The sequence below is a fragment of the Fusarium phalaenopsidis genome (genome assembly GCF_050370095.1).
Source record: "Fusarium phalaenopsidis strain FUZ10S chromosome Unknown contig_32296, whole genome shotgun sequence".
Taxonomy (NCBI): domain Eukaryota; kingdom Fungi; phylum Ascomycota; class Sordariomycetes; order Hypocreales; family Nectriaceae; genus Fusarium; species Fusarium phalaenopsidis.
In genome coordinates, this window is record NW_028145408.1 from 1,512,486 (window position 1) to 1,526,032 (window position 13,547).

Consider the following 13,547-nt stretch of genomic DNA (forward strand, 5'->3'; position numbering starts at 1 on the left):
GAGTTTATGAGGGTATTTTAAGACCTCTTCGCTTTCCTGCATTGGTTTAATTACACCAAGGAGACAAGGGCAGTGTAGGGACCATGGCCAGCCCGGCGCGTCGGGTGGCTCCAGTCGCGCGTGTCCAAGTAAGCGCTCGACCAGGATGTGCCAGGGCGATTTCATGCCGTGTCATGCCAGGCAGACAGAGAACGGACACTTTCAAAAGATACTGCCATGCAGACAGATCCTTGATTGCCTCTTCAAGCCCTCCTAGTCATCATGTGAAACAGGGGCGATGCGACTCTCGTCTGTCCGTGATTCGCCCAATGTTTCCCACATGTTTCCCACGTTTCGCCCACCTTATCTCTCACCTCTCACCTCTCACCATCTCAGGTTCACACACCTGCAGCTAACGTCTAGTTCCAGTCGCCTGAGCCTCAACAGAGTTCCTCGTATTGTGGAACTTGGACAGCTCAGAGCCCTCCATGGCTCGTAAAATGTCGCTCCTGGTGGAACCCTACGCGCCAGTTTCAGCTTCAATCGATCCATTCATCGTCGTCCCCAGTATAAATGTCATCATCGCCTCAGCGCCAACGCATGCATCGCCCAGACCGTCTCGGCGTTTCAAACCCGTGGATCCTTCGGCTCGGGCTCACATCCATGCCATGGATATCACGGGACAGACTCTAATAGTAGAGCCAGATATGGATGCAGATGCAGAAGAACCAACTCCACCAGATCCTTAGCGACCGAGATATTACATGTTCGCTAACTACTCGCCTCCATCATGCGTGGCAGTGCCTGCGTCCCTAACACTGCCCTCACACAACCACAATCCATCCATCTACAGCAGTACAACATGGGCACACACACACTCGCACACTCACACTCACACAATCACTCACACCGTCTGTCTCGGAGCTTTCTGCTTTGATCATCCTTTGTATTGATGGCCTTTCATCTACTCCAACCAGGATTTTCGAACCAAACGCCAAGTCCCCAGAACGACAAAACAGTTCAAACAAGAAACACTCCAGCAGCAAACACGGCAGACAGTATGGTACAGCTTTCAGACCGCCCCATATCAACAGCCCAGACCCTGCTTCTCGGGTATCAAGATCCGGATGAGGGTTCGGGTTCAGCTTCAGGCTCAGGCTCAGGCTCAGGTCCTTCCCCACGTCCAGGACCAGGGTCAGGATCCCTTTAATCGCTGTCATCATCCATCGCCTCGCCCTTGGCAGCCTTCTTAGCAGCCTTGGCCGCCTTCTTCTCCGCCTTTCGTCGTTTCCGCTCAGCCTTCTCCTCTGCCGTCTCGCCCTCGTGCTTCTTGCGCTTCTTGTCCTTGCTGTCCTCAGCAGCAGGCGACGAGGGAGTGGCCTCGGCCATGGGGGTATCCTCGCTCTCCTTAGCGGGAGTAGCAGGAGCGGCGGCGGCGGCAGCAGCAGAGGTATCGTTACCGCTGAAGTCCTTGTACTCAGAAGTCCACTTGGCGGGGGTGGCATCGTTGGGGCGGCCGAACTTGTCGAGCTTGCCGTCGGCCTTGAGCTTCTTCTTCTCAAGGGCAACAGGGCCGAGACCCCATCGGCGGGGGTACAGGTCGCGCTCCATGATGCATCGCTTGACCTTGGCAACGACACCGTGGTCGCAGGTCGACATCTCGACAGTGGACATCTGAGCAATGCCCAGGGCAATGGCCTCACCCTTGGTGGTCATGAGGACGACCTCCTCGTGGTGCTCAATGGCAGCCTCTGTACACTTTATTAGCTGACTGATCCAAAAATGATTTCATGTGAACACTAACCGTATCGCAGGAGACCGGGAAGCATCAGCTTGGCACCGTAGCACACAGCGTTGACGGCGCTGTCCTTGACGACCAGACGCTTGTAGGAGGTCAGGAGAGTCTCAAGAGGCGAGATGACCTTGCGCAGGTACGACTCATCGCGGGTGTTGTCCATCTGCCACTGAGCATCGAGAACGTCGTGGAGGGTGACCAGGCCCTTGGTCTCGTCCATGGCACCACTGCGAACACGTCGAAGCTCCTGCATGTGGCCGCCGACACCGAGAAGAAGACCCAGGTGGACGCAGAGGGTTCGGATATAGGTACCGGCCTCGCAGCTGACCCAGAAGACACCCAGGTGTCGGTCATTGTCGAACTCGATGAGCTTGCTCTCGTGGATGGTTCGGATACGGAGCTGACGCTTGACGGCAGAGATCAAGGGGGGACGCTGGAACAGCGCACCGGTGAGAGTCTCGAGAGCGCGGGCGAACTGAGCCTGGCCACCGGGCAGCTTGTCGTGGAGACGGATGACAGCCACGTACTCCTTTCCAGCACCTTGTTGGGACTTGACGAGACGGGTGGCGCGGTCAACGCAGACAATCAGGCAGCCCGTGACCTTGGGATCGAGAGTACCACTGTGACCAGTCTTTTCACATCTGTTGCGCGCGACAGGTTAGCGAATACTTCTGGAACGCGCATTGACGCGGGTGCTCCATCCGGAGAGAAAAGTTTGCGTACCGGAGAATGCGCTTGACCCAAGCGACAACCTCGTGAGAGGAAGGGTTAGAGGGCTTGTCGAGGTTGATGACACCAGAGCTGATGTACTGCTTGAGGTCGCGCTTCAGAGGCGAGCAGCCATTGGGGATCGGGGTGAAGTGACCAGTTCGCACGAGGACTGTTGAAGTTTTCAAACATCATGCGTTAGCGTTTTGAACGTCTTGCGAAGAAAAAACAGGGAGCAATTGAAGCCCTCAGCGACAGCCAAGGTGATGCTGAAGCTGAGAGTCACGAGGAGACTCACGCTTGTCGTAGTTCTTGAGCAGGAGCGGCCACGAGCTCGTGTCAAGAGCAGGCGTGGCGGCCTGGGGCTTGATGGTGTACTCATCCTCCTCCGACCCCTTCTTCACGACCGCGACTTCCTTGGACATGATGATTAGAGCAAATGACAATCAAAGATGTTGATTCCCTTTTTGTAGAATCTGTAGATGTACCGGGCCGAGCGCGGCAGGTGCTTCTTTCTTGACAGGAGGGAAAGAACGGAAGGGTGAAGTCGTTGGTCTCCTCGGTGTCTTGCCCGGTGTGGTGGTTGGAAGCTTCCAAATTTTTTTTCCTCTGGCTCGCTGGAGAAGGATGATTGTGTGGGGCCGGGAGGAAAGCGCGACCGGTGTGTGGCGGCAATTGAGCACTAGTCCGGATTAGGTCACCTTGGCTCCCAGCCACATACATTAGCCACAGATGAGCACGTGCAATACACATTAGCCACGGTCACTAGCCACTTTTCCCCTTGAAGCCGAAGAAGAGGATTCAATTCACCAATCACCATCACCGTCATGTTCACTGTCAATCTGGGAAGCTTCATCACGAGTTTATGTCATTATATTCTTCAAGTCTGGGCTCTTCACCCCATAAATGCCCACATAGTGGTGGTATCCAGATCTTTCATCCCTCATTAACACACATTGGTATCTTCATCGCCAAACGCCAGGCTCATACACACAAAACAAAAAGACACTTGATCATGTCTACCTGTCGCTACCGTCTTGGTGCGGTGTGCGACCACTTCGCGGATCATCCTCATCATATGTGTGAGGGTCGTCCACGTTGCTGAGTCTTTCTGAAAAGGACCCCTTCCCTCGGCGATGTCCCCGGCTAGACTCTCCGTTTTGAGGGTACTCGGCCTGAGGCTGTCCGGGCTGGGGATACTCGGTTTGAGGGTACCCAGGTTGGGGGTATCCAGGCTGAGGATATCCAGTTTGGGTATATCCCGGATGAGTGTACTCGTGTTGATAGATTCCCATGGCCCCTTGAGGGCTCTCCACAGAGGTCATCTCGTACTCCTCCTCTTGCTTGCCCTTGCCCTTTGAGCCAGAGGTGTGAACAGAAGCTTCATCGCCGCCCATGGCAACACCAATGTGCGGGCTGCTCTGATTCTGCTGCTGATACATCCTTTGCTGCTCATACATCTGTTGTTGTTGGTATAATTGCTGTTGATACATCTGTTGATGCTGAAACAATTGTTGCTGCTCATACAGTTGGTGTTGGTACATTTGTTGCTGGTACAGTTGCTGTTGCTGCTGCTCAGACAGCGGCAGGTCTGGGATCGAAGAGTTGGGGGCCATCACAGGCCAGTGAGCGAGCTTCAGATCTGTCGCGCTCACGGGGCTGCTGTACTGGGAGGCGAAAGGCGACACGTGCTGCTGGAAAGGCTTCTCGGATCGAACGCTGATCGGCGATTCGTCCCATCCTCTCAACGGCTTCTGGCTCATGGGGGTGTCGCGAGTGGTGCCAAACATGGGGGTAAGGCCTGGCCAAGACTTGCGCGGCTTGTTATTGAGCGTGTTGAGGAAGGCCCTTCTCCGTCTCCGGCCCCGCCAGATAATGGCGAAGCCGAGGATCATAAGGAGCACGGCAAATCCAGCAAAGCCGATTCCGACCTTGGCATCAAGGGTCAAAGGCCCTTCGTCGAACCAGTCGGGGTCCACAGATTGCATGGGTGTCGGTTCCGTCACGTTGACATTGTCCTTTGAGAAGATACTGCCTTCGGTAGACACTAGCGTGCCGGGGGAGGGCTGTTGTTCGCATCCAGCTTGGAGGACGGTAATGACTGTGCATGATTAGCTTTGAAGCAAGTAAGTGAGACCACGGCACGTACAATTGGCAAGGAAATGGTTGTCGCCAGCCTGCAGACATTCCGTACATCCATTAAAGTCGAGGGTATCATCCACGGGCCAGATATCGCAATACTCATATTTGTCGACCTTGGAAGAAAGATTCTTGTACACAATGGCATCATGGAAGGGTCCACAGGCTTTGCTATTGACATATTAGCAAATGCTCAAGCAATTAGGATGGCAGGTCTCGTACGAGGTCATGCAGGGTGTGTTGATGACATCCTTATTATCGGGGATTCCAAACAGACAGTAAGAGACTGCATAGCGGAGATTATCTGAATGCGCCGACTCAGGTCAGTAACGTCCACAGGATGAGCAACAAAGTGCGATAACTCACATAGGTAGTATTGTTGGTCAGTCTCATTATCAGAGGTGCGGTAGTCGCTCGTCTGCTCGCAAGCGAGGCACTGCTGAAACACAATGCCAGATCCGCTAGTGTAGTCGTCCTCATGGCAGACAATATCGTTGTTAGTCGTAGAGGAGAGCACGTTGCCGCACAGCGTCCCACAAGGCGAGTCGGAGGCGACGAGGAGCGAGGCGGCAGGGCTGAGCAGGCCGAGGCCTACTGCTAGTAGGCTGGAGCCACGCATCGTTATGAAAGAACGAGGTCAAGATGGTGGTCGCAGAAGGTTTGACAATCCGAAACAGGGCTCGGAGACTGAAGAATAAAGACGGAGCCCTACGACGAGGACGGGTCCGCTGTGTTACATGCCCAGCTCAGGCGATAGGCAAGGCGATAGGTGGTGGGCGAGGTTTTACTTTGTGTAGGACGAGGTTGGGGGCCGAACGACGATCGGCGGGGGCTCTTATATCAACCCGATAGACCCTTCTTTCCTGCGCCTTTCTGCTCCGCAATGTCTGTGCAGACGCCCGTGTGTGTGATGTGACATATGCCGACAGGTCTGCAGTGAAGCAGGCGCTTCTTGTGCCTGGACCGGTGCCGCTCGGATGAGGCGATACTGGGGGAATCTGCTGTTGCAGCGCGGCTACAGGAACTCGGGGGGGCAAGAGTTCTTTTACTCCCGTTCGCAGCAGAGCTTGACCGAAAGGGGGGGATCGTGTGATTGTGAATGATGCGAGTGATGAGTTCAAATGGCGCGGTGATGAGAAAGAAGCGGCCGTCGTCCACGACATGCCGTGATTGGGGGCGAGAGGGTTTTCCCAGCCTCCGCCTCTCTTGGCCCCCAAAACCCCAGTCGTCCAAGGTCAAGAATGAGTCCTCTCGAGTCAAGGATTGGCCGGGAGCCACGGACGCGGTGTGCTTCCTTCATCCAAGCCGGCACGGTCCAGAGCACGACCGAGGAGGGGAACCAGCCACTCACAGGAGCCATCACCGCTCACTGCAAGTCCACCCTTGTCCTTTTCACACAAGCTCCGGCGGCTAGACGCTCAATGATCGATCGCCCAGCCCTGTCCCGCCGGGGCTAACCCCTGTCTAGCGCCGTCGACCGGCTTTTTCCCTCCTCTGAAGGATTAAGTGAGGGTCCACACTTGAGAGACCTCAACTCGAGCATCGTGCAGCCAACAAGTGGTTGCAGAATGTATCTACCGCGCGAGATATTCTCGAGTTTTCCCGGTGCTGGCCTCAATGAGACATTTGTGTCGTATGATGCTTGGTCCGTATTTCCGGGAACCATACGATGTGACATAGTTTGTTTATGACCCAACAGCCACTGTGGTAATTGCCATAATGACTTGCCTGTCATAGGTCAGCAACTCTCCCACGTGAATGCCATTCTTCATCGGCCGATATCCATGGCAACGAAAGGACTTTTTATTCGTTTAGCCCTTGTTCACTATCGATAATAGTTCCTCGCCTGATCTACCATTTATGCACGTGAAAGCTACTTTACCATTGCCAAATTGCGCCGCATTTCTAAACGCGGTCAAGGTGCAAGAGAAATTCACAGCAATACACATCAAGGTGTATATCATACGCACTTGTTTGGTCGCCCATCCTTGTTTATACACCCAGTTCTCTCCACTACCAACAGGCGGGCTATTTCGTCAGTCATCGGATTGGTAGATGGATCCCGGCGGCGACCACGGCCAACACGGCCAACACTCGGCCCCCAGGCCCACACCAGTTCCGGAGAAGAGGCATCCGGGCTCCCTCCGTCGACTACTCCGTACTTCCGTACTCCGCTTTGAACCACATTCCCAGCTCATTGAGCCACTCTCCCCGGTGCCATTGACGATGCAAATGAGAATTAGGTAGATTCCCTTTAGAATGCACAACTTTTGCCGCCCGTAAGAGTAGCTCTCAGTCACGAGACAATGGCCCTTCCTTCTTTTGCAAGTACATCATGATCTCAGAAGAATAATCAGCTCACCTCATGCCCCATGCTAGATATGGGGAGTCTGCCCTCACTTGAACCCATCCCTAATCGCAACCAATCTCCATCAGATCCTTTGCGATTCTTTCCGTTTTAATATTGTAGGGAGATAGAGCCCGGAGATTGACTCCGTGGTATGCAGATAGTGGATATGACCTTTGAATCAAATTTCTCTCCAATGAACCTTTCGGGCCATGCGCCATGACTTGTCTAAGGTAGTGTTAGAGCCAACAGAGTACTAGGAGGGTAGGCTTTGACACAACTTATGTACTAGATTGAGCTTTCTTATTGGGATCGTTGTCCGATGCTGCACGAGACAAGGTTTGCTTGCTCTTTGGGTTTTACAGCATCAGGAGCACTCGACTTGCGATCCATGGATCCTAAGTTTATGCATCTCTAAACCTTAGCAACAACTCTAATAATCAATATCCTAGATTTTATAGTATCCCGTATATATTCTACGCAGCTTTAGATTATTCTATCATAAGACTTTCCAATTGATCCTCGATACCTACCATAACGACTCTAGTCTTAGTCTAACTACTCTCATGACAGACCTGCCTCTAGGCACCCAACTCGGTCGACTACTCACCTTGGGCGAAGCCATCTTCGCATCTTCACCCAACAAAAGAACGGCCACGGTCCAGAAATTCGACCAACAACAACCAAATGCCTTCAGAAAGATTGGCGCAGGAGCATGCAGAGCCATATTTGGTCGCCACGGCAAATCCCTAGTAATCAAACTGGCCAAGATCGGGGATAATGACGACTTGTGGAACGACTACGTACAGCACAAGAACATGCTGGAGCAACTCAAAATACATCAAGTCACGTCGGTGAAGATCCCTAATTGCTACGGCTTTGTGTCAAGAGAACGACAAGAATTCTGGAACCACAATAAGGCTCTGGTGGAGGCGGCCCAGTCCGTTTGCCATCTTCCGACGCATGGCCTCTGTACTGAGAAGATACTCCCACTCCCGGAGATAACGCGACGGCTACTCATCGAGCGATTCTGCGCGGAGTCAGGCAAGATCAAAGCACTCCATGATCCGGCGAACCAGGACTGCCTGGTGCGGGTCTACCTTGGATCACAGAGAGGGAGAAGCGGGGGGATGTTCTTCTCCCTGCGAAACTTCAAAATGCACCTGAACCACGTCATTGAGCTCAACCTTGGAGTGGAGGAGATCGCCTCGGGAATGGCGACTGCCCTTGCGGTGATGCACTGGGGGGCGAGGACGGATGCAAGGAATGTAGAATTCGCCCTGGGGAGCGTCACGGAACCTCTGACAAGTATGAGCGCCGCAGAGATGGCTGCTCTGCCCTCGAATACTTGGACGGGGCCCCCTAGCGATGACCTGGAAGACTTCCATCATCGTAAGACTGTTCTTTGGCTCCTGGACTTTAACCAGGTCAGGGCCATCACCATGGACGCCGAGGGCATCGCCCAGGCAGTCGAGGCCTTCGGCATAAACGACCCATACTACCCGAGGCCGCTGCAAGAGTCCCCAGTCGTCAAAGGTCAATCCCAGTGTCTTTGATGGCATTTGATAAAGTTAAGCTGCGCAAATCCAGTGTAATGTCGTGTGTCATTATCTATCTACTACGTGTGCTGGCAAAACTCCAAGATCGCCGTCCAACCGGTATCAACAAATGAAATCCCAGACGGATCAGAGACATCTTCAGCGCCAAGATGCGACCCAAGACCCCTGTTTCCATCCGGGACATGCCATGATCGCTGTCATGATTGGTATCAGAACTGCCGACTTCTCGCGAGGGCAGCGAAATCAACGCTTGTCATGAATCAACCCATTTTCCAACCCAGCATCCAACCCATCCCGCTTATCCTGCAGCCAGCAACAACAAGAAAGGACTATAACGAAGCAATTATGCAAAAAAACAGAGAAACGGGCAAGGATGTATGGCAAGCATGCATCAGGTCTCATGAGACTCTGACAGGGTCTGCTTGAGCAACGCCATTCAAGTGCCCGTTGGGGAAGTAATCCACATCCGAGTCATCGGTCTTTAGGACCATAGCCTTGGGTGTGCTAGGGTTAAAATAAGAAGCCGGCGTCTCAGGTGATCGGCCTGGAGTCGAAAGCGTCTGCAGCGTCCCAGCAAGGGAGCCTGCATCGCTAGCCGCTGGTGTGTCAGTCTTGGTAGACACCTGAAGAGTCTTCTCTGCGGCAGGCTTTCCCCCAGTGCTGATGCCGGTTCCCATCAAATAATAGCTCTCGATGTTGTCTCCCAAGTCGGCGAGTTGCAAACGCTCGACCCGGGCGGCAAAGGCAGCAGAGTCTGACTTGCCTGAAGGCGATGTTGGAGAGAGCTTTGTAGGTAGCTGGAGATTATTCGCGGGGGCGCCGTAGTCACTATGCCGGGCAGCATGTGAAGATGACCGCCCATGAACAGGGCAACTCGGGGAAAGGATAGCTTCAACTCGCTCGAACTCAGCGGCCATCTCAAGGGACATGGCGGTTTGGGATGGCGTTCGTCCATGTCGACCAGACGAACTCTTTCTGGTTCGGGAGTTCCGATCTTTCGTGCGAGTTCTGCTATGCAACACTTGGTTGCGAGTCGAATCGCTTGACGAGGCACGTTCAGCAGGCGCAGCGACTGGGCCATACATGGCGTTGGTTGGAGCGACCTTGGGCTCCGGAGCTCGGCCTCGACTTGTCCTGCGTTTGGTTTGCTGAGACGAGTCAGTGACGACTGGTGTTCGGGACCGTTCGCCATTGGCAGAATGGAGGACAGCGTTGATGTTGTTAAAAGACTGGCTCCGCGAGTGGTAACCTGGTCGCGAGGAAGACCGAGGTGGGTGCTGAACCTCATTCCAGAGAATGCTCGGGCTTACAGCAACGGGAATCATCTGATGCTCTTTTCGGTGGTTCGTAGCAGAATCAGGATGACTCCTGCTGCCGTTTCTCGACTTTGAAGCGTGAGACCGATCATTCTTAGGAGTACGGTTCGCAGATCGTGATCGAAGTCTGCTCATCGATTCTGCGCGTCGAGAGATGCCCTCCAGGTGCTGTGTAATAGCTGTGCTAATCTCGCCAACTTCGACAGTCGATTCGGCTCTATCCCTTATTCCCGAACGGCTAGCATTTCGTGATTTGGGGGATGATGGCCTATCAAAGCTGTCGTCCGGCTTGGAGCTCGACTTCTTCACACCCTTAGACAACTCGGAAAATTCCGAGATGGCCGTCCTGTTGGTTCGGTTCGAGGAGGCGTTGGAGTGCGCATAGTGTGGGGTAACAGTTTTCAGCTCGTTGGGACTAAGAGCCTTCTTGTTGGTTTCTTTGGCCGCCTTGGTAGCCAGAGTGGGGGTATCGTTTTTAATAATCTCTGGCCAGGGGAAGGGTTCTGGTTTCCTGCCAATCGCAGTGCCAGGCGTCCATGCGGCTGAAAGTGGTGATCGAAGAGGAGTATCCGATGGCCTCCAGAATCGACGGGGAGATGTAGGAGACATGTCATCAAAGTTGAAAGAAGGCGTAACCCCATCATCTGGTCCGGCTACCGTCATATGACCGTCATATATCCTCCTCTCCGACTGGAACGCATTTGACGGGTAACCGCTCAGGGGATTTGCGCTATCGGGATATGGCGTGCTCTCCTCTGGCGGCCGCGGGTTGCTTCGCACAGTAGTTCCAGATGCATCCGAGAAGTTAGAGTTCAAAGATCGAACTGATCTTTCTGATCTTAGTGAAGCAGCGCTGATGGGAACGTCCGCCGGATACTGGTAGGGGAGAATAGGGGGCGATTCAGGAATGATAAGCCGAGGTCGAATAGACCGAACAGATCTCTCAGATTTCTCGGACTTGAGTGAGGCGGCGCTCATAGGATGATCCGGCGGATACTGGTGAGGAAGAATCGGAGGTGATTCGGGAATGATAAGTCGAGGGCGAACAGCCATAGGAGTTGGGCTCGGTGCAGACGGCGTAGGAATATTGATAGAGGCCGATGATGGAGAGCGAGCAGAGGTGGTGTTGACCAGGTCGGGGACAGCAGAAGGAATCTTGATGGAAGAAGGGATATGGCGCTTCTTCTGTGGCATCTTCTCTTCCTCCTTAGGGAGCGTGCACCGTGTTGATGAGGATGCTCGGCGCTGGAGCGTCTTAACCGAGTCCTGCGGGCTAGTCGCGCTGTTTCCCGCGTCCTTCTCCTCTCCGCTTGGTTTCGTACTGCCAGAAGATGAAGGTTGGTTGTTGTCGTTGGATTTGGAGTCGTTGCCGCGGTTGGCGTCGTCGGTTCGCTTCAACTTTCCAGGTGCCTCCATACCCGAACCACCAGCATCTGGACGATACACGAGTTTCGCGTACGGTGAGTTACTCGTGTCCACAACCAACAGCTCTTTTTCTCCTCGCCCCAGGAGACCGTAAACCTTGACCTCGCCCTCGTGGATGCCGATAACCGCACTAGTGCCGGCATACATAGCCTCGTCCTCGTTGCCGGAACGGTTGCAAAAGACAACAATAATCTCGTCTTCATTGTCAGAGCGAATGAGGGGTTCCAGTCGAGTTACCCAGTAAGTCAAAGTTTCCATGTCGGGTTCGTTTGGCATGCGAGTAAACTGGCGGGGTTCTTCTCGAGTCATCCAGGCCATGGAGATGATAACCAGGTTGGACTCCACTTCCAGGACATGGAAGGCAAACTCGAATGCATGCCATGGTGCCTCGAATTTATACGGGCTATTAACGGTTAGGAAGCATTCAAAGTGATGGTCAAGAGAAGAACAAACTTGATATCCATGCCTATAGACGGTTAGTAACAAAAATCAAAATGACATGGGAAATACTCACAGATACCGATGCTAGTGCGTCCGAGCCCAGGAATGAAGCCATCATAGAACCCCTTCCCTTCAAGCGCCCACGTCTCATCGGTGTAATACAGGAACGACTTTCGGTAGTTGGCAATGGTCTCTCCCTCTTCGTTGACGACTATCAGCGAGTTGTAGTACTCGGGGCCGGTAGGCCACTTGGGCGAGACGTCGACCTTTTCCGGGTACCCAACGGTGACGGTACAGTTGTACTTGAGCGCGATGGTCCTAGCCCAGAGAGAGGTGATGCCGGAGCCGGAGGGTTCGAGAAACGGTGTGATGTCTTGTAATGACTTGAAGTTGTACCCTTGGATGGTGTTAGTATACGCACGCGACAGGTAACTTTCTGGGGGCGAAGGGGAAGATGTTGAGGCAGCCTCGTCCGCTCTCCAAACATGATTCCCCTCCGCAAACAAAATTACCAGAGAAAGCCAGCTCGGGGAGGACAAGAAGATCCAAGCCTTCGGGGTTCGCGCGCGACAAGACCGCATCGGCGCGGTTCAGGTTGTTATCGACGTCTCCCACCTGGGGCGCAAACTGCAGACACCCAATCCTCATGTTGGCGAGACGATACCGAGAGACTGGTTGAACCCCGCAACGGCCACACACGATGGTCTTCCCTGCCAAGCAACGCCTGAAATGCCCACACCCGGAGCCGTAAAGAGCTCAGCGAGCGATGCGCCTGAGAAAAGATTAACGGAGACAGTCACCGAGAAGGAGAAGCCGTAGACAAACATGTAAAAACACACGACAGCCAAAAGAGCAGAACAAAGAAGGATGAAAGAAACAATCGTAGGAGCGCTTAATTTAGCGCACACGACGAGGGCGCGCCGGTATATCAGGTAGGATTTGGGGGCTGGAAGGGTCCGAGGGGGGAGCCCTCTTTGACACGACCGTTGGCACAGTACAGTACGCAGAGTGCTCGCGGCGCCTTATCAACCCGACTAAACCACATTAGCACCCGTCCAAGCCGTCTAGCTTACCCTTGGGCTGTTGGGTGACGCTTGGGGATGGGAGATTGGCGCTTGATGGATGGAGTTGTGAGCTGATCTTGGCGAAGGATCTCGCTCTACGCTGCCGTTGTCCCTCTCTCCTCCATACACAGACACACATACACGCCCTCCATGCTCCCCTCTGAGGTTCCAAGAGAGGCTACCAGGCCGAATGATCGGTCGAGGTCCACTAGAGGGATAGGTCCTTGCTGCAGTCGGTTCTGCACAGCGCCCGCTGCTGGAACCCCCCCCGCTTCCAGTGACCCGGTGCATGTGCCAGTGCGAGCAGCCCAATTGACAGTGGGCGTTAAGCGCTGAGGAACCCCGCGACAAGGGCCCGGGCCTGACCCTCCCGCACTTCCCGAATGCGCTATTCCTATTTTAATCGTTGGATATAGATCCTGGCCCCTTTGATTGGCCACGGTACGTGGAGCCAAGGGCCAATTGCAGGGATCACGAACCGACATGTGGTGATCTCCAAGAGATGCGGGCGGACAATAGGACTCCTCTGGTCGCTCGGCCAGTCACGGGTTCAACATGGATGCATAGTGGCTGCATGTGTGGAGATTTTTCACCTTTGCCCTGTGTGAAAGGAATGGAATGGACAAAGTGATATCTCTCCCGAGAGTCTCGTTCCTGACCGCAACACCACCTTGGCGAAAGCCATTTGCTTCCCAAGGTTGCACAGAGTCTCCGTTCCTGCACATGAAACGCCTCAACACCAGCCACCCAAGCTTTTTGTGCATCACGACTCTT

The 13,547-nt window shown here is 53.9% G+C and overlaps 4 protein-coding genes across 4 annotated transcripts; 1 reads left to right on the top strand and 3 right to left on the bottom strand.

Annotated features, from left to right (window-relative positions):
• Positions 1-1,185: 1,185 nt before the first annotated feature.
• Positions 1,186-2,907, bottom strand: LRP88_06051 (pseudouridine synthase CBF5; the record flags this gene model as incomplete). Its single annotated transcript, XM_083242593.1, has 4 exons — positions 1,186-1,730; positions 1,784-2,415; positions 2,498-2,654; positions 2,781-2,907. The coding sequence occupies 4 exons, from the start codon at positions 2,905-2,907 to the stop codon at positions 1,186-1,188; spliced, it is 1,461 nt and encodes a 486-aa protein (XP_083101529.1).
• A 594-nt stretch (positions 2,908-3,501) lies between these two features.
• On the bottom strand, positions 3,502-5,240 carry LRP88_06052 (uncharacterized protein; the record flags this gene model as incomplete). Its single annotated transcript, XM_083242594.1, has 4 exons — positions 3,502-4,583; positions 4,632-4,792; positions 4,844-4,925; positions 4,988-5,240. 4 exons carry the CDS (start codon positions 5,238-5,240, stop codon positions 3,502-3,504), a joined length of 1,578 nt encoding a protein of 525 aa, XP_083101530.1.
• Positions 5,241-8,125: 2,885 nt separating this feature from the next.
• LRP88_06053 (zinc finger protein-domain-containing protein) lies at positions 8,126-8,524 on the top strand (the record flags this gene model as incomplete). Its single annotated transcript, XM_083242595.1, has 1 exon — positions 8,126-8,524. The coding sequence occupies one exon, from the start codon at positions 8,126-8,128 to the stop codon at positions 8,522-8,524; it is 399 nt and encodes a 132-aa protein (XP_083101531.1).
• A 401-nt stretch (positions 8,525-8,925) lies between these two features.
• On the bottom strand, positions 8,926-12,357 carry LRP88_06054 (uncharacterized protein; the record flags this gene model as incomplete). The annotated part of the gene is made up of 4 exons (XM_083242596.1): positions 8,926-11,671; positions 11,722-11,734; positions 11,783-12,106; positions 12,222-12,357. 4 exons carry the CDS (start codon positions 12,355-12,357, stop codon positions 8,926-8,928), a joined length of 3,219 nt encoding a protein of 1,072 aa, XP_083101532.1.
• Positions 12,358-13,547: the final 1,190 nt, after the last annotated feature.